Genomic DNA, 16901 nt, shown 5'->3' with positions numbered 1-16901 from the left:
TTCTTCTCCTTCTTTCCTCCTGCTTCTACTTCTTTTCCTTCCTTTTCCTCTTTTTTTCCTCTTCTAGCAGCACACACACTTACAGATTTTTATACCCTCAGTTCAGCTGCTCCGTAGCACCCTCAGTAGTGTAAATCATTGTCTTTTCTATTGACAAGGGGTTATCTGGTTTGGACCATCTCAGGAAACTGATTGATAATCAGGAAACACTTAAGATTAGGGAGTAACCCAAATACTTGGGAGCCAGCTTGAGATTCCTATGGGTGGCAGATATACTGATGGGATATCTCATGGTTTCTTCAGGAACAATAGATAGCTTGCAGCATCAGGATTTTGGATTTTTACTTGTTGTGCACAAGCCTCAGCTTAGCATGACTTTTCCAGATCTTACTATAGTCTTTTAACAGACTTAAGACAATTATTGGGGTGCTCATAACCTTTTGTGGAGAGGACTCCCACCAGTCGTCTCGGGAAAGGTATGAAAACACCTGTGATTAGGGCTCCAGCAGGCTGAATGCTGTGATGAGCCCTTAACCATTGTTCAAATGTTGCCCATACCCCCTCTGACTCGGTCTCTTGCCTCAGCATTCCCTAACCCGGCAACCGAGTTTTAGTCAATCAAGTTTAAATAGGCCTCCCATAGTGGGACCAGGGAATGTACGGCCCGAGATGCCTATTAAACTTAGAGCTGTGTGTGTGTGTCTGGGGTGGGGGAAAGTCCTTAGTAAATCCAGATTAGAACTGGTCTGATAAATGCTGAGCTGGGTGTGTATGAACATGGGTTGATTAACATTTGGAGCACAGATTCCCCATCATGCAGTGCTCCCCTGCTTCTCTGGTCCCAGAATTCACTGCAGTCTCTGCTTCAGGCTTTCTGTTCTCCATCTCTCATGTAAATGAATGGTCATCTGGTTCCATCTCGGATGTAAATGAGACCTAGGGCAGTTGGTTCACTCTTGTCACCCTTATCTTGAGGGTCTTAGGTGTGTCTCTCACTGCATCTTAATCAGTTTTGTTTAGGTAGAGGAGGGGAGGGAGGGGGGGTGAGTCCTTGTGAGTCAGACAGACTGCATCCTGTGCCAGAGTTGCCCAAGAACACAGAGCTGAGATGTAACACTACAGTAAAGCAGTAAGAAAAAAAACATTGAATACCTCTTGCGCCCCAGTTGTCTGGGAGAGGTCTGTGTACTTTAAAGCTTAAAAATTGCATTTGTCCCTCACGACATGCATAGCAATGTACTAATATTCTCAGTGCCACATTATGATCTTAGAGAGATCACTGAGACAGGTAGGAGGATCTGTGGATTTGCCTGCAATTGTCATGTTCCTTTTCCTGTTCATTTTGAAACTTGCAGGATTCTCTGCAGCTCCTTTATATTTACTTACTTTTCAAACCATGCTTTCATACCTTATTTTATCATTGTTAATGATAAATGAATACTATACTGAAGAATGCAGAGCATTTATTCTATGCAGACAAGGTTCTTTGGGTGAATCTGATATCTTTTATTAGACCAACTTAAATAGTTGGGGGGAAAATTTAGCAAGCTTCCGAGTTTAAAAACCCTTGTTCAGGCTGAGGAAATCTCTGCAGTTGATGTTTGCTCTTCCTGGATGGAATGAATAGTAAAGAAGCCAGAGGCTGGGCTGCATGCAAGACAGGCAGTCTGTGAAGATATAAATTGAGGAGTCAGTGGGTGAGAGACAGGCTGGGTGTGTACATCTTCACTGACTGCCTGTCTTGCAGTCATCCAGGAAGAGCACACACCAACTGCAGAGACTTCCTCAGCCTGACAAACCCAAAAGCTTGCTAAACAATTTTTTTTCAGCTACTTAAGTAGGTCTAATAAAAGGTATTAAAGTTACCCAAAGAACCTTGTCTGCCTATGTCCTTAGACCAACATAGCTACAACCTACACCCCTGGAGCATTTTATTCTATGCTTTTTCATAGCCATTATCCTTACAAAGAAGAGATAGAAGTCTCTCATTTGGAATAGGAATCTACAAAAACATAATAATTTTTTGTCCGGAGAAATGTTAGTTAACTGCATTTGAAGGCTATAAATTGCAGACACAGATACATTCTGTGAGGAATCCTGTGCAAAAAGTTATTTATATTCCCCTGTTAGCAACATTGAAATTTTTTTTTCTTAATTTTGACTGCCTTGGTCTGACACTGCAGGTCTCAGACACCCATTAGCAGGGACAGGCAATTATTTCAGGCGGAGGGCCGCATACTGAGTTTTGGCAAGCCATCAAAGGCTGCATGACAGGCAGGCAGGGGCAGATAAATATTAATTTTCTAAATTTTTTAGGGGCCCTGCGGGCTAGATAAAATGGGCTGGCGAGCCGCGTCTGGCCCGCGGGCCACATTTTGCCCACCCCTGCATTAGAGGCAATAAGAATCTTACCTCCATGATGAGAGCAGGACCAGTCCCCTAATTATTTAGAGTTGGATTGTGCCCAGTTGTGGCACTTGTACATAAAAAACTTCCCTTCCTTTTGTGCCCCATTCACAGCAAAGAAACCCAGTAACAGTTCTTGCCTGTCTAACTGGAAAAGGAAAAATAACATTCACAACTACCCTGCCTTTACACCAGCCTTCAGACAGTCCTATAGTTGTTCTGTAGACAGAACTGAAGAAATAGCTGTATATTCTATGGAATGTTATTTTTTAAAGAAGTAAATAAATAAAGATTCTCTGTTAAATCAATAAGGTTTTTAAATTATTTCTATAGAGCTCTTACTTTTCTGCAGAATTACCCAATCTTTCCACAGTCAATCCCACCCATTTTTTGCAGCTTCGCTGTGTTCCTATGGGATGTGCAACATTACAAAGCAAATGTTTTACAACATCATAATCTTCCCCTTGCAAAAATCAGAAGGGAACCTAGGCAGAAACAAGAATGGAGACTGGACCAATGCCTGGAGCTTGTGTCCTGTGCTACCACTGAAGGGAAACAGCCTGGACAATTTTTGCATATGCTCCATGGGAGAATTTTCCCTCATGCTTTGAGAAGTTTTATTCTCTCTCTTCAAGCTGGAGCAAAAAAGTTCCTTATCTAAATAGTATGTTTGTTCTTAATGTTGGCCAAAGGAAACACCAATCCAAAGGGCATAAAGGAGCTGCCACATTCACCACACAGACCTCTATCTTCACTGTAAGATGCCAGGTTTGCCCAAAGTTTTATCACTGAGGGAGCTGCATGTAAAAAGAGGGTGCCGTAAGGGAGACATCTCCAAACTGGGAGTGAGATGCCTTGCTGTGGCTGTGATAATGGGACCTATAAAGACATGGCAGGCACACCTGGCATCCAGGCGAACCAAAACCTGGCATCAGGCGAACCAAAACCTATGTACTGCTGGCCACTCACTTCTGCCATGAACCTTAGACATCTTGGATCAATAAGGGGCCTCCCACAGTGGGGAGCTGTGTTTTATTATTAGGTCTTGAGGTTCCCGTAGTGCCATGGCAAAATTTGAAGACCAGACATGCTCTGCAAATGGATCAATTTTTGGTGTAAAAATTGAGGGGTTCACCTGAGTCATTTTGGGGCCAGGCTTGGTCAAGCACCTGTGGGGGAGGGAAGAGGCTCTGTCTGAGCACAAACCTTAGCTGTGCATAAACCTGATTGAATTTAAGCCTGTGAGTGGGTTCACAGAAGCCCGCTTTCAAACTGCCATGGCAAAGAGGTCAGATCCACCAAGGAGGCAAGAAAATCAGCACCCTCTCATTGTCTACCACAGCACCCACCCCTATTCTTGTCCCGCTTCACCCTACATTTTTCAACACTCATATTGTCATGGTGATGATGCTCTCACCACCCACAGTGGTCATGTTTCAGCCACCCACTGTTGTGTGGCTTTATGCCACTCGCCCTCCTCACTTCCCTCAAGCACACCCATTCCAGCCTCCGCCCCATCAGTAGCAAGGATGGGACCAGAGCCAGGGGCAGAAGTGCAGCAGGTGGTAACGTTTCTGTTGTGGAGGGGGCTTGGCGATACAGTAAGAGGGGCAACAATGAAATAATTGGTTAGGGTAGGTGTGAACATGTCAAACTAACTGCCGTGTCTCTCACAGTTGCCCTCCAGCTGTGCATTGCTTGGTGGCCGACGCATCCACACAATCCCCTGTAGATGGATGTTTAGTGGCAACGAGTGCATAGGTATTTTCACAGAAGGCTTGAGGATATATCACTTGGAAAATATGCTGTAAGGGGAGGCAAGAAAACTTGAATTTGGGAGTATGGGACAAACCCCAGTATCTTCTTTCTTCCCCTGCAGCACACCAGGCACTTCTTGAATAGGGTCCCCTGCCTGTTGTCATTTTTATGAAAGGCAGACAGAAGACTACACAAAGGTGACATTTGTGATAGGGGGTGGGGAATGGGTATTTTTCCCTTAGGTATATTTATAAAGTAAAGTTTTATGTTTGTAAGTTGCTGTTTTCAATCAATGGTTTGGTGTCGGGGGAACGCTTTCGGACACGAGGGGTGTCCCATGGCATCCATATCTATATGGGGAAGGGGAAGTGACACACGCATTAGCCACCTGAGCCTGAATTTGGGGTTCGGGCATTGAAGTGTTCTGCTGAGTGGCTGCATAGTGTTACTGCTGAAAGGATCTGATCTAAAAAGGGGCTGCTAGGAGAGCTTGCAAAACAGAGAGTGGGATTTTAATCTTGGGATCTGGTACCTAGCTGCAGCAGTGTTAAGGGGACCAGTAAAAAAAATTGGGTAGCGTGCAAAGTAACACACACACAGTAGCCACCGGAGCCTGAATTTGAAGTTTGCACATTGAAGTGTTCTGCTGAGCAGCCACATAGTATTACCACTGAGCGCATCGGATATAAACAGGGGGTGCTTGAAAACTAAGAGCTGGTATTTTCTGAACCGTGCCTCAAGACCGAGAAGGTCGAGAATCAGCGTTCTAGGCTGTTCACTCCGTGCTAAGAGTCCCTCTCAGACCGTGCAGCTAAAATATAGATGGATTTGAAAGAGAACAAGCAATTACTCCAAAAAATTAGGCAGTCTTAAGCAGAGGGAAAACACAGCTGGGTCCATGAGTATTAAGAGCCTGTACCACTCACGTAAGAGGAGAGACCTTCTGTCACAAGTCTCCAACAGCTACATAACAGTCTATTTCTTCAACTGGTAAAGATGGAGCCCTCATCAGCCAGGGGCTCCCAAGTGCTATGGTAAGACAAAGAATAAATAACAATGTTTTTCCTTTCCTATCCTGCACTATAGCCACTCTCGGGGTTAAATGAAACAAGTTTTCACCTGTGCATAGAGCAGTCATTAGATACAATCAAACTGTGGTACTTTGCAGGGTTAGGTTACTAACTGTGGTCTCTCCTCCTCCCAGCACCCACTGCACTGATGGGGGTTTGTGAATTAACTGGAGATGTACAGAGCTGCAAGAAACAGCTACACAGAACCACTAATAAGCTCCAGCTGATCAGAGTGCAGTACAGTATGGGTAGGCAAGGACAATGGGATGGAGAAATGGAGCCATAGGTGGGGAAAAAGACTGGACTGAAACAGGGACAGATTAGATATGAATGAAGCAAATCCAAGAGGAATTGGGCAGAGGAGTCTGTGCCCATTAGGGTATACCCCTCAGCTCCTAGGATGGACCCCAACACCCCTGGGCCTCACTAGACTCCTGCTGTCTGCAAAAATCCATCAAACCTTCTGACAAAGTGCGTGTCCTCCCCCTTGAGTACTAGACCATGTAGAGCAGGGGGGCCCAATCTGCAGCATGCATGCCACAAGTGGCACATACCAGACGGGGGAGGGGACAGTTGTGGCAAGGCAGTAGATAAGGCAGGAAGGAGAAAGCAGAACAGCAGGTCAGGCAGGAAGCACAGGGCAGGAAGCACAAAACAGAGCGAGAAAGACTGCTGGGGTCAAATAACCCCAGCAAGGTGTGCATCCAGTCTCCTTTTGAAGCTTTCTAGGGTAGGTGCCTTCACCACCCCCACTGGGAGTCTATTCCAGAGTCTGGTTACACAAACCGTGAAGAAGTTTTTCCAGTCTTAAAACTTTTTCTAGGAGTTTATGACCATTGCTCCTGGTTTTCCCCTGGGGCTGACACCCACCCAGTCTTATTTTTTTAATTATTCTTTCACTTTGCTAAAAAAAAAGAAAGACAAAGAAAAAAAACCTCTATTACAAGAACAGGTTGCACAGTCAAGCACACAAAAGTTCAGGAATGCTAGAAATCCTCTGCAACCTAAATTTATATTCCTATGTCTGCATAATGATACATTATAATAATTATTATAATAATAATATACAATAATAATAATAATACAGCAATATTGTCATAGGACTTCTACCTTATTCACTTGCACAGGATAGATCCACCCTGGAAATGGATGAGAGTTAGGTAATGAAGGAACCTGTTGTACATGGAACATTTATCATGACTGAGGAAGGAAACTGCAAAAGGGAAAGGATTGTCTCATCGCTCAGATAGCTGCAGAATGCTGCACTGAAGAAATGGATTTGACTCTTGCCTCTCCTACAAAGCTCCTATATGATACAAGTCAGTTAGATCATAGTTTTTTTATGTGCTAACTACCTATGTGAACCTCATTTTCTGGGTACTTGATTTGAGACTAAGAAGTGTGTTTTGTAGGAGTGTTGACCACTCACAGCTGCAGCTAAAATCAGTAGGAGCAGTGATGAAATTAATAAATCTGTTCTTGGAGCAGGATTCAAATAGCATGGATCTAATAAGACAAGGGTCATGGATGGAACAATGAAAAGAAACTACGATAATGAATAGCTGCTTATTAACGAACACTGCCCATCCTACAAACTGAGTGGGGCGAGGGTCATGTGAAAAAGTATAGCACTGATCACGTATTGAAAGACTATCGTAATGTATCCATGCAGGGGGACTGAATTAAAATTGTACAGGAAAACTTAACTTTGCCATTTTCTAACATCCGAGCAGTTGGCCTTGCAACTTGAATATTCCTTTAGCAAAGGATTTTGTGCGTATATAAAACTCTACTGCCATTATTATTCCCTCTCCAAAGGGGTTGAGAATATTCCCTTCACAGTCCTTACGGTGCGGACAGCTTGCACTAGTCCTATGCAGCTTTCAACAAATCCTTTGCTAACCTTTTTCAATGAAAGATTTCAAACACAGTTATCAAAGTCATAGGAATTCTGCTTCGTTCAGGTGGGGATGTCAAATGCAATAATGTGTAATCTCTCTCCTGGCCAGAGTATGTGAACATAAGAGTTAACAATTTAGTATAATAGTTTAGCTTGACAGGCCGTTTGCTCACTGACTTCAGGAAAATAAGGGAATTGTCATATAAAAGCTGAATCATGGCTTTCCCAGCAACTCTTTGGAGTAGACTGGGCATGTTTCATATGTGAAAATGAAAGAAGGGCTGCTTCACACAGCACAAAAGCTGGAAACAAGACATGTTTTCCTTACAGTAAAAAGGAAAGTTAAAATGAAAGCTAAAGGGCCTCCTCATAATTCACTTATGGATGCATCAAGTCAGACCAACTCAATGGCACAGCAGGAAGGCATTAATTCTGTTAAGAAAGAGCAGGGAGATTTTTTCTAAGCTCACCACATCAGTTTTATCCCTAGGAGCAGAGTACTCCCTTAGTCTGGACTCCTGCTGGTGTCAGCCAGCTCTTCCACAGTAGCTCAATGATATGCCTGGAGGGTTGCTGTTGTGGTAGGTAAAAAGCAAGACTGCAGTTACCTAACTGGCAAGATCAGAGAAGTTGGGCCTGTTTTGTATTGTGCAAAACACTAAGCCATATTACAGTGTGGGCAACATCAGTAAGCAGGGAACCTAGCCAACTGCCCTAAGGAAAGGTAAAAGTCTGGTAAATAAAACCTGAAAAGGGACTTTAAAGCTATATAAGAGAGCTCCCTTTAGTTTCCTTTAATAAGTACTGGTTTCATTCTAGCATCTCACAACACTGTTCTGGTATTGTGGGTGGGAATGAGTGAGACTAACCTCTGTTTATAGCTATGAGAGCACTGCTTCTCAACCATTTTAGACTTCTCATTAGACTCACAGCACCCCTTGGAAAATGGCAGCCCTTAGCTTTCACTTGTTTTCAATTATAGGAACAGAGCAAACCTTCCAAGGCAAAGAACTCAGTTTAGAACACTTGAGGACAAATCCTTGATTTGTGTAGTCCACATGTCCTGTACAAGAGTTGTGGCTACTGATGTGCAGATCAGTTTGCTATGCTGTATTTAGTGGATGTTAGCTGATGGGCTCCAACGCATGTATTTCTCCAGCAAATGCAGCTCTTAACAGGACAAAGTTTAATCACTTAGAACTACACAGGGTATACTTTCAAAAAAGTAATTTTAGCATTGATTTGTCATTGTGTACTCCAGAAAACATGAAAGTCTCCAAGGAGTAAAAGCTTCCTGTAACCAATGCCTTAAACTTTGCCCCACCTCTTTGAAGAACAGTCAGCTTGTGTAAGAATGTCATCCAATATAACAATTGACTTTCTTATGTACAATAACGTCAGACTTTTAAAAAAAAAAGAGAGAGAGAGACTGACCCGTCTCCCTTCTAAAATAATTCATCTGTTTTATGGAGTGTTGTTCTGATTATATACAATTCCCACAAGAAGGGAAGTACCTTTAGAATAAGGACTATTCAGTACTAGTACAGGATTTCCTCTTGTTGTTGATAATTTCCTCTTAACAGAAGACGCAATGGATCCCAAAGAAAATTCAAAGAGGCAATCTACAGACAGCTAGGCATCTACATTATATATAGGGGACATTGTTCGCCTAATTGATGTTTTCCTTACAAAGTAAAAAATAGTTCAGTTTGCCATATAACATGTAAAATTGTTCTTACTACGTTCAGGATCCCCCTCAATGTCTTTCTATATCTATAAGTTCGTATCCTTATACCTATTCGTTTTTTTTAAAACAAGGTAACACCTATTTTTACATTGCCTTCTTTACTTTATATTACTTCGAGAAGCAAGAATTTCATAGTGTGATATATTTTGTTGGACTAACTGTATAGTCGGGATAGAGTTAGACAAGTTTTGGAATGTGAGACCTTCTTTATTTAATGGTAATACTGAGTTAAAAAAAACAAACCAAAAAAAAAAAACCCCTGCCTACAGTACATTCCTAGTCTCTTCCCTCAAAGAAATTGGCTTTATTTTTCCATAGTTTAGATAAAATTCTAGCAGCCACTTTAATAATGTTCATACCCCTTTTAATTTACTGCAGAAGCTTAATGGAGGACTGACACATGACCAATATTACCACACTTAAGTACAGAGAAACACTGCCTGGATGGAAAGGCTGAAAAATGCTGGTTGATTAACAGCAACTGGTATAGATAATTTTCAATACACACCAACTTTTATGCCATATATTTCCAAGTATATTAGTCTAAAATCCTGGACAGATTACATGTTTATATCAGTGTAAGCAAACTTTGCATTACTATAAAAAACAGTGAACAGACCACATAGCCCCTGCATTGGGCAACTTCACCAAATTCAAGTGAAGAATCAAGGGTATAAGTGTAAGTTACACTGATTTAGGGCATGATCACAAGAATCCTTTGAACCCTATCAAAAGTGTGTGTGTGGGGGGGGGGGGGGGGAGGCAGTAGTTAGTAGTTCTAATTCGTTATATGTGAACCAAATGAGAGCTATTCAAACCACTCCAAATTTAATCCTGGATGAAAGAGAGTTCCCCTTTTGAAAGGGCTCCAAGCCTCCATTGTGTCCACACCCCAGTTAGGTGTTGGCTCTCCACAGCTTATCACAGGGTAGCCATTTGCACAAGGTAAGCAGGCTATACCAGCTCCCCACCACTTAAAGTGCTATAACAGCATCTATTGAGTTCAGCTTATGCACCTTCTTCCGATTCCTACTGCCTGTCTGCTCCAGATCTTGATGTAATTAAATAAGGATACAAACTCAATGTAACATTCACCAGTGTAAATGTACTGACTATCCAGGCCTTCTGGCTTATGCACCTGTCACAATTCACTATTTTAATCCTAGTTAAAATTAGTTCACCACTGTTGCAACCACCAAGTCATTGTCACATTTTTTTAGCTAGTTCTTCCTGAAGGCAGCCAGTCAGTCAGGGAGACAACCTATCAAATTAAATGAAAGCAAACTTTCACACAAACATTTGTGCCATCTCCTGACTGTTTAAATAATATCACTGGGCTTTTGCATGTGGTTTACCTGCTTTGGACTTACTGAACAAAGCTAAGATTATGAAGAACTCGCCTCATCTGCTGGATCCTTTATGAACCGCAAGCAACTTCTTTTATTGCCTGTTGGCAATTTGTTTAGATTTTTTACCACAACTGGTGAAATTCCCCATTCAGGTGTCCCCCGCACTTCAACTTCTCTGCAGCCCAGTAGTTTCTGCTCAGTCCTCTCCCTGGAAGGCTTTCCTAATTGAAGCCCTGTCCTGTTTCTGGCATTTCCCCTCCTTCATATTTTTCCTGTGAAAAGAGCATGATAGAGAAATAGTCCTGTAGAGAGGGCATTTATCCAACTGCTATCACCTGTAGGAAACAAGCATAGATGTTACAGGCTCCTGAACATCACCCTTGAGAGGCACAATACTCTCTTCCTGACTTGATCAGCACAGGAATAGGAGAGTGACTGGCTTTTTTAAAAGGTCCACATACCATGGCTCAAACTGTCCTAGGGATGGGAAGGCATTGTAGAAATATGGCTCCAGCTGTTTTCTCCATCCTCTTGCCAGCAAGGTGCCCTTGGAGAGGGGAAACCTGGTAGCAGCATGAGCTCCTCAAAGCATGAGTCTGGGCAGCCCTTATAGAGTCCTTTGGACAAATGAGTGGAGTTGGATAGGGTTGGATGCAGTTTAGTCCCACATGTGAGATGGTTTCAAACAGCATATGAGAAACAAATAGAATTTGTTAAAGAGTTAGCACTTCAGAAAGGACCAGAAAGACAAGAGAAAACAAGCTATGCTATTGAAGAACTATAACAGAACGTATATGGGCAATTCATTCCCATGATAATCTGTCTCCAATATGTACTATAACGTGTCTGTATATCATTCAATGCTAGTGTTTCAAGTCTTAATTATTCTATTAGAACTGCTCAATTGCAAGTACATGCTTGCCTCTCTAAAAGAAAAGCCCAGTATTCATTTGTATTTATTAGCTGGCCAAGTGAAGAGTGAAGAATTCAGTCAAAATCATGGCGCACAGCACACCTCAAATTGATTGGTTAATGTTTGGACATGAAATACTTACATTAGAGCATCAGGGTACTGTCACCACAATCCATCTCTGCAGCCCTTTCACATAAAGCCTTAAAAAGGGCCTTTGTAACATGTTTCTGTTATTTTTTAGCATCAAGCCCTCAACCTACACGTTATTGAATACTGACTTCCAGTTCAGCGGGGAGAGTACATTACTAACCAAACCAGCAGTTTCTGGCAGGAGGTTCCTGTGAATATCCATACCATATACAGGAAGAAGGATTTCAGCTTATCTATTCTTATTTGGCTTGTTTGTTCCTTGGAAAAATCTGGCCAGCTTCCCATCACTCAGCAATATTCTAAAGAGTATTCTGTCATCTTGAGCTGCACTTACTGATGTACAAATGAAGAGAATGATAACCAGGATTTTTTAAAAAATAAATCAAGCCATGTTATCAGAGGAAGGGACTAGCCCAGCAATACACTCTCTCAAGAAACAACTGATGGTGGGGGGAGCGAACACAGTTGTCCAAAGGTGAGCTCCTCATTCCATTAGCTATTCCCCAGGACCAATACAGACTAGATGTCCAAAGTTACAAAGTTTTTACACAGCATTGACTAAGCATTATAATCTTCCTTTAAACCCCACATCTGCTTTCTTCACCAAAAAATCTTTACTATGAGGCAACTCCTAGGAATCCAAGTTCTCTGTACCATCCCATATCTCACACTGAGCTCTATTTCCTTTAAACAGGCATATAGAATAAAGCTGGTCAAAGCAGCAGCATTTAGAATATATTTAGGGGTCTTGTGTTTAAGTCAAAGCTGCATCTTTTTGCTCATCCCACTCACATTTTAACTCATGCCCCTATAATTATTTTCTGGCGAGTAGGAATTAACAGAGCTCATTTAGTGCCATCATCCTGACCAGCCACCAGTTGCTAGTGTGCAGTAACATAAGTCTCTCTCAGCCTAAGCCTATTTTGCCTTTCCTGTTTGTCCTGATAAGGTTCTCATTTCATGTCATCCCATGGAGCAAGGGGAAAATATACTTTATAGAAATAATAGTGGTTACTGCTTATATAACCATTTTCATCTAGAGCTCTTAGCAACATGTACTAACACTGACAAGCTATCTTCATTTTCCAGCTAGGGAAAAAGGAAAATTTAAGTAACTTGCTCAGATTGGTGGTACAGCTAGATATAGAACCCAAGTTTGCTAGCATACAGACTAGTTTCTCTTCTTTTGGAACCTGCTGCATCCTTTCCCTGCCAGTTGGGCTTTCATGAAGTTCTATACACCATGACTGTAACATCCCTTGATATAATGCCATCCTACTGTGAAAGCACTGTTGGTGGGCTCTGAACCTCTAAGAAATACATTACTTTCAGAAAGTGAGAAGAAGAAATGCTTTTCACTGCTTCTGTTTTCAGTAACAGGAAGAGCCCACACTAGCTTAAGATACAAATACCAACGTGGCACATTTAAAACGTAACCTGGAATTCTTCAGTCCATTTGATATTAGGACAGTGGGAGAGAAGTAATTAGGTGACTCTATCCAAACAACAGACCCATCGATTTAGAAACAGGCACAGGCATTTTTATGTGAATTAAATAAGCATTAAGAGGCTTTGAATCAATTTAGTTTATTAACATTTAAAGGCTTTTCTGAATAATAGTGGGATTTATTAATGTGGTAGCAAACATAGTAGGGACAAGGTAGAGCATAATTACACAAGTGACATCTGTGAAAGAAAAACCAGGATCTGACTTTTCAGCTGCTTCTTTCATGCACATGCAGACATCCTACATTCCATAACTTCTGTGGCAGCAAACTACATACTTCCACCTGCAAGTCAATTTTGCTTTCCTTGCCTTTGTGTCTAGCAACAATTCCCTCCAGCCTAGCAGCCCAGGAAAAGGTTATGGACCCAATTTCCTTCTTACTATTCCCAAGCCTCAAGCTAACTCTTCTTCTGAGGAAGCCTAAACAACCCTTAGGCTCCAGTCAAGGCCACTCCTTAATTGACTAGAGCGCCCCTTTTAAACAACAAAGCACTCCGTTCCCAAAGGGCAGAGTACTTTGCCACTATTCTGGCAGTCAACCCAGACGAAAGATGTACCATTTCCAGACAGAATTATGCACCATATTCAAATGCGTGGGTAAGAATTAAAAATTCCTCATCTGGGGACTTCAAGCTTGGCAGGTGCCAAAGTCTAGAATGTTAGCAATAGGAAGGAACAGGACCTGGGTTTTTGTAGAAAGAGGTATTTGCACATACATACCATGATATTATTACATTCAGTACACGTGTACAAGCTGCACATAGTATTAACATTGCAGTAAAAGGCCCTGCTTTGTACCCATGATAGATGTTAATTGAACTTAAAAATTTATCTGCAAAGATTTCACCCACTTGGTCACTCCTTAGAAAATTAGGCAAGATAAAACCCTCACAAATTAGGCATTGAAGGGTTTTCAAATATTAACTTAAAAAATGTAAAAGCATTCAAATGCTGGCCAGGTCAACTTCATCCTCCGCTCCAGCTTGTGCTGGCCTCTCTACTCCTATACTTGGGGACTTGGCAATCAAGAGAAAATAATGCATTAAAAAAAAAAAAAAAACAATCTTAAGACTAATTCTGTTAAACCTTTTTCCAGGACAAAGCACAACATACTAAGTGGCAGTAGAAAGGCTCATGGTACCATCTAAGAGACCAAATAAAAAAAAAAACCAAAAAACCGAACCCCTCCCCCCATAATACCTGGAGCAATAGGTTTCTTTACTGACATATCAGACAAACATGTGAATTCAACACTTAGTTCTTTCTCCTTTATTTAGCCACAACACAAGTACAAGAGCAATATCAAACCCAATTCAGTGGAATCCACTAAAGAATAAACCTGTTCAGAATGCAAATCTCATGAAACCAAACCAAAATATATACAAGAATGTAGTAGAACCTTTATAAAACATGAGGAATCACACTGGAGTGCTCCTCAAAAGTAAAATACACTAGAAAATTGACCATTTAAGAGAATACATTTGTTAAATAACAAGTTTATGCATTGAACAAGTTCCCACTGTACCACTCCATTGGCTGTTTAAATACCACCACAACTCATTTTAGATGTAAATTTGAAGCGTATTAAAGGCAGTTTGTGATCTCAGTTAAAAATAAAGGTAACAGAATTGTGTTATGGTGACAAAGGCTGCCATCTAGGCCCATGAAGTTAGGATGCTCTGGTCAGGAACTGGCACTGGTCAGGAAAATTGCAGGTAATCTTATATGTTCCTTTCCAAGGTCCCACATTAAATCCACACGAATTCAACTTGTTCTTGGTCTGTAGCACCCTTGCTATTGTAGAGTCTGCTCTTGGGCAAAAGCTGCCCTTTATGCCAAAAGAAATAGTGCAGCGGTTCTTTGATGTGGATAAAACTCCACAGGAGAATAGGTTAAGACCACCAGACACACCTAACCACTGCAGTGAACACAGAACTCTTGTATAAAGCTGCTCAATCTGATTTGTCAACGCTTTGTTCAGAAATATAAAACTCAGAATATAGTTTACAAAACAATTTCTTTATAGAGCATCTTGCTGTCAAAATATTAGCAAAAAACACAGTTTATGTTAATGCTGAGAATAGTGGTTTTGGAAAAGTAAAGCAAAACAAAACAAAAGTTGTTGCTAACAATAGACAGAAATACACTAAACTTAAAAAAAAAAAAATAAAAGGGTCCACGGTACTTAGCCAAAATGGAATCATTTGAGACAAACTGTTTACAGAGTGAGTTGAACATTCCACACAAACCTATCATAAGTGTTAACATCCACTATTTCAATTTAATTTTTGGACAAGCTTCAGCAACTAAATTAAAAAACAAAAAAAACAAAAAAAAACAAAAAAACACTAATACAAAAAGGAAACAAAAACCTGAAGCACTTCAGCTTTTAGACAAATTTTTAAAGTTGAAACTGTACCTTTGTCTCAGTCATATAAGAACTTAAAATTGAAACTGGCATAAACCCAGCTCAGCTGGATTATTAGACCCTTTCCCCCTGACCCCAGACTAAATCATGAGTCCTTAGAAAGCTCCAATCTCAGTCCCCCATGGTCTGTAGGGTTTGCCCAGGTTTGCTGACTGCGTTGGTGCAGATGGGCTGAGTGCGTTAGGGGACAACAGATGGAATGGACCAAACGAAAAGGGGAATGCAGACAGAGATGCCATGGAGGACAGCAGAGGCGGAGACAGTTTGGAAGTAGAGGTGACCACAGGGAGCACCGATCCAATGCTGCCATTAGGGGGCACTCTCAGTGAAGACGTTTCAGCATGAGCAGCAATTCTGCTCTGGTGATGTGGTTCTGTGGAAGACGCTGTGGTACTGGTGTTACCATGCCCATTCTGAGGCAGTAGTAATGGGTGAGAGATGTGAGGGTGATGTCCAAAGGCACTGCCCCAAGGAATATGTCCAATGCCAGCATGTGCACTGCTTGCTGCTTCCCGTTGAGAGGCATAATTATTCAGGTGAGACACTAGTCGAACTCGAAGAGGATCAGAAGCATCCAAGCCCTCAATAATACTAAGGTACCGGGCAACTTCAGCCAGGCACTCTCGAAACCCTAAACTTCGATAGTCCATAGCCAGAGCATGGGCATCAAAATAGCCTGAAAGAAAGGAGGGGGGTGGAAAAAAAAAAAGTGGTGCGTTAAGATGTGGTTTCCATTCATTCTGACGTTACACCCTCCCCTGCAAGCACACTTCCTTTGATCATGCTGGTTATGCTATTATAGCCTTCCTAACCATAGGATAGTTTTCCAGCCCTATCTAGGGTCTAACAAGCTTTTCTTTTCTAACACCCATGTTGTGGTGCTGAGAGTCTCAGCTTGCCACATGCAAACTGACATGGCCCATGACCAGGCAAAGAAAACACCCCTACCCACCGATGGCAGCAAAGCCACAGGACGGTGAAATCTCCACAGAACAGACGACACACGTGCAGCTTATCCTAGGGGGATTTACAGACTAGCTCCCGGCCTGCCCAGGCTCTGCCCACAGCCGCCTAGGTTGGTGCTCCTCTCTGACCCTTCTGGCCGGTGACACGGAGACCCCTTTTCCCCACGCCTTTCCTTCTCCAGAATTTGCAAAGGTGCTGAGAAACAGAAAGACCACATGCGAGAAAAGGGTTTCCAAGGGGCTGACAGTCACAGGGCTGCCACAACTGGGGTGTGGCACTAGATGACCTCTGGGGGTCCCTTCCAGCCCCACTTCTCTTTGACTAACCTTAGAGAGAGGGAGGGCAGGCCACTGCCCCGAAGAATAAGTGTCTACAGGCTGCAACTGAGCCTTTTGAAGGAGCTCACACAGGCAAGTACCAGGCAGTCCCCAGACAGGCTATGCTTCTCTCAGAGCACACAAGCAGGAGCTTGAACTACTCCCCACCCCAAATGCCACATCCACAGCTGGGGGGTGCAGCTCCTGCTGCCCCCACCCAAGCGGACCTTACCTTTCCCGCCGGCCGTGTGCAGCATCTTCAGGTGATCCACCGTCATCTGCAGGATCTCCGCCTTCTCCAGCTTGGCCGATCCCTGCGGGAGGGGACATGGGGGGGGGGGGGAGACCCGGGGAAAGCACCCGGCAGCCGGCCGCGCAGCCGGGGAAGGG

At 42.5% G+C, this 16901-nt stretch overlaps 1 protein-coding gene across 1 annotated transcript in view; it reads right to left on the bottom strand.

Moving 5' to 3' along the window:
- Positions 1-12869: 12869 nt before the first annotated feature.
- The window catches only part of HEY1 (hes related family bHLH transcription factor with YRPW motif 1), an 8360-nt gene continuing 4328 nt past the window's right edge, over positions 12870-16901 (bottom strand). Inside the window, exons 3-4 of the mRNA XM_025216574.1 lie at positions 16744-16825; positions 12870-15904 (exon numbers count right to left, since the gene is read on the bottom strand). Of these exons, the coding sequence (XP_025072359.1) occupies positions 15324-15904; positions 16744-16825 (663 nt within the window). The 3' untranslated portion in view covers positions 12870-15323. The remainder of the gene's footprint in view (positions 15905-16743; positions 16826-16901) is intronic.

This window comes from Alligator sinensis, unplaced genomic scaffold (assembly GCF_000455745.1).
Source record: "Alligator sinensis unplaced genomic scaffold, ASM45574v1 scaffold910_1, whole genome shotgun sequence".
Taxonomy (NCBI): domain Eukaryota; kingdom Metazoa; phylum Chordata; order Crocodylia; family Alligatoridae; genus Alligator; species Alligator sinensis.
Note: the sequence above shows the minus strand (reverse complement) of the source record. Positions and strands in the feature narration are given on the sequence as shown.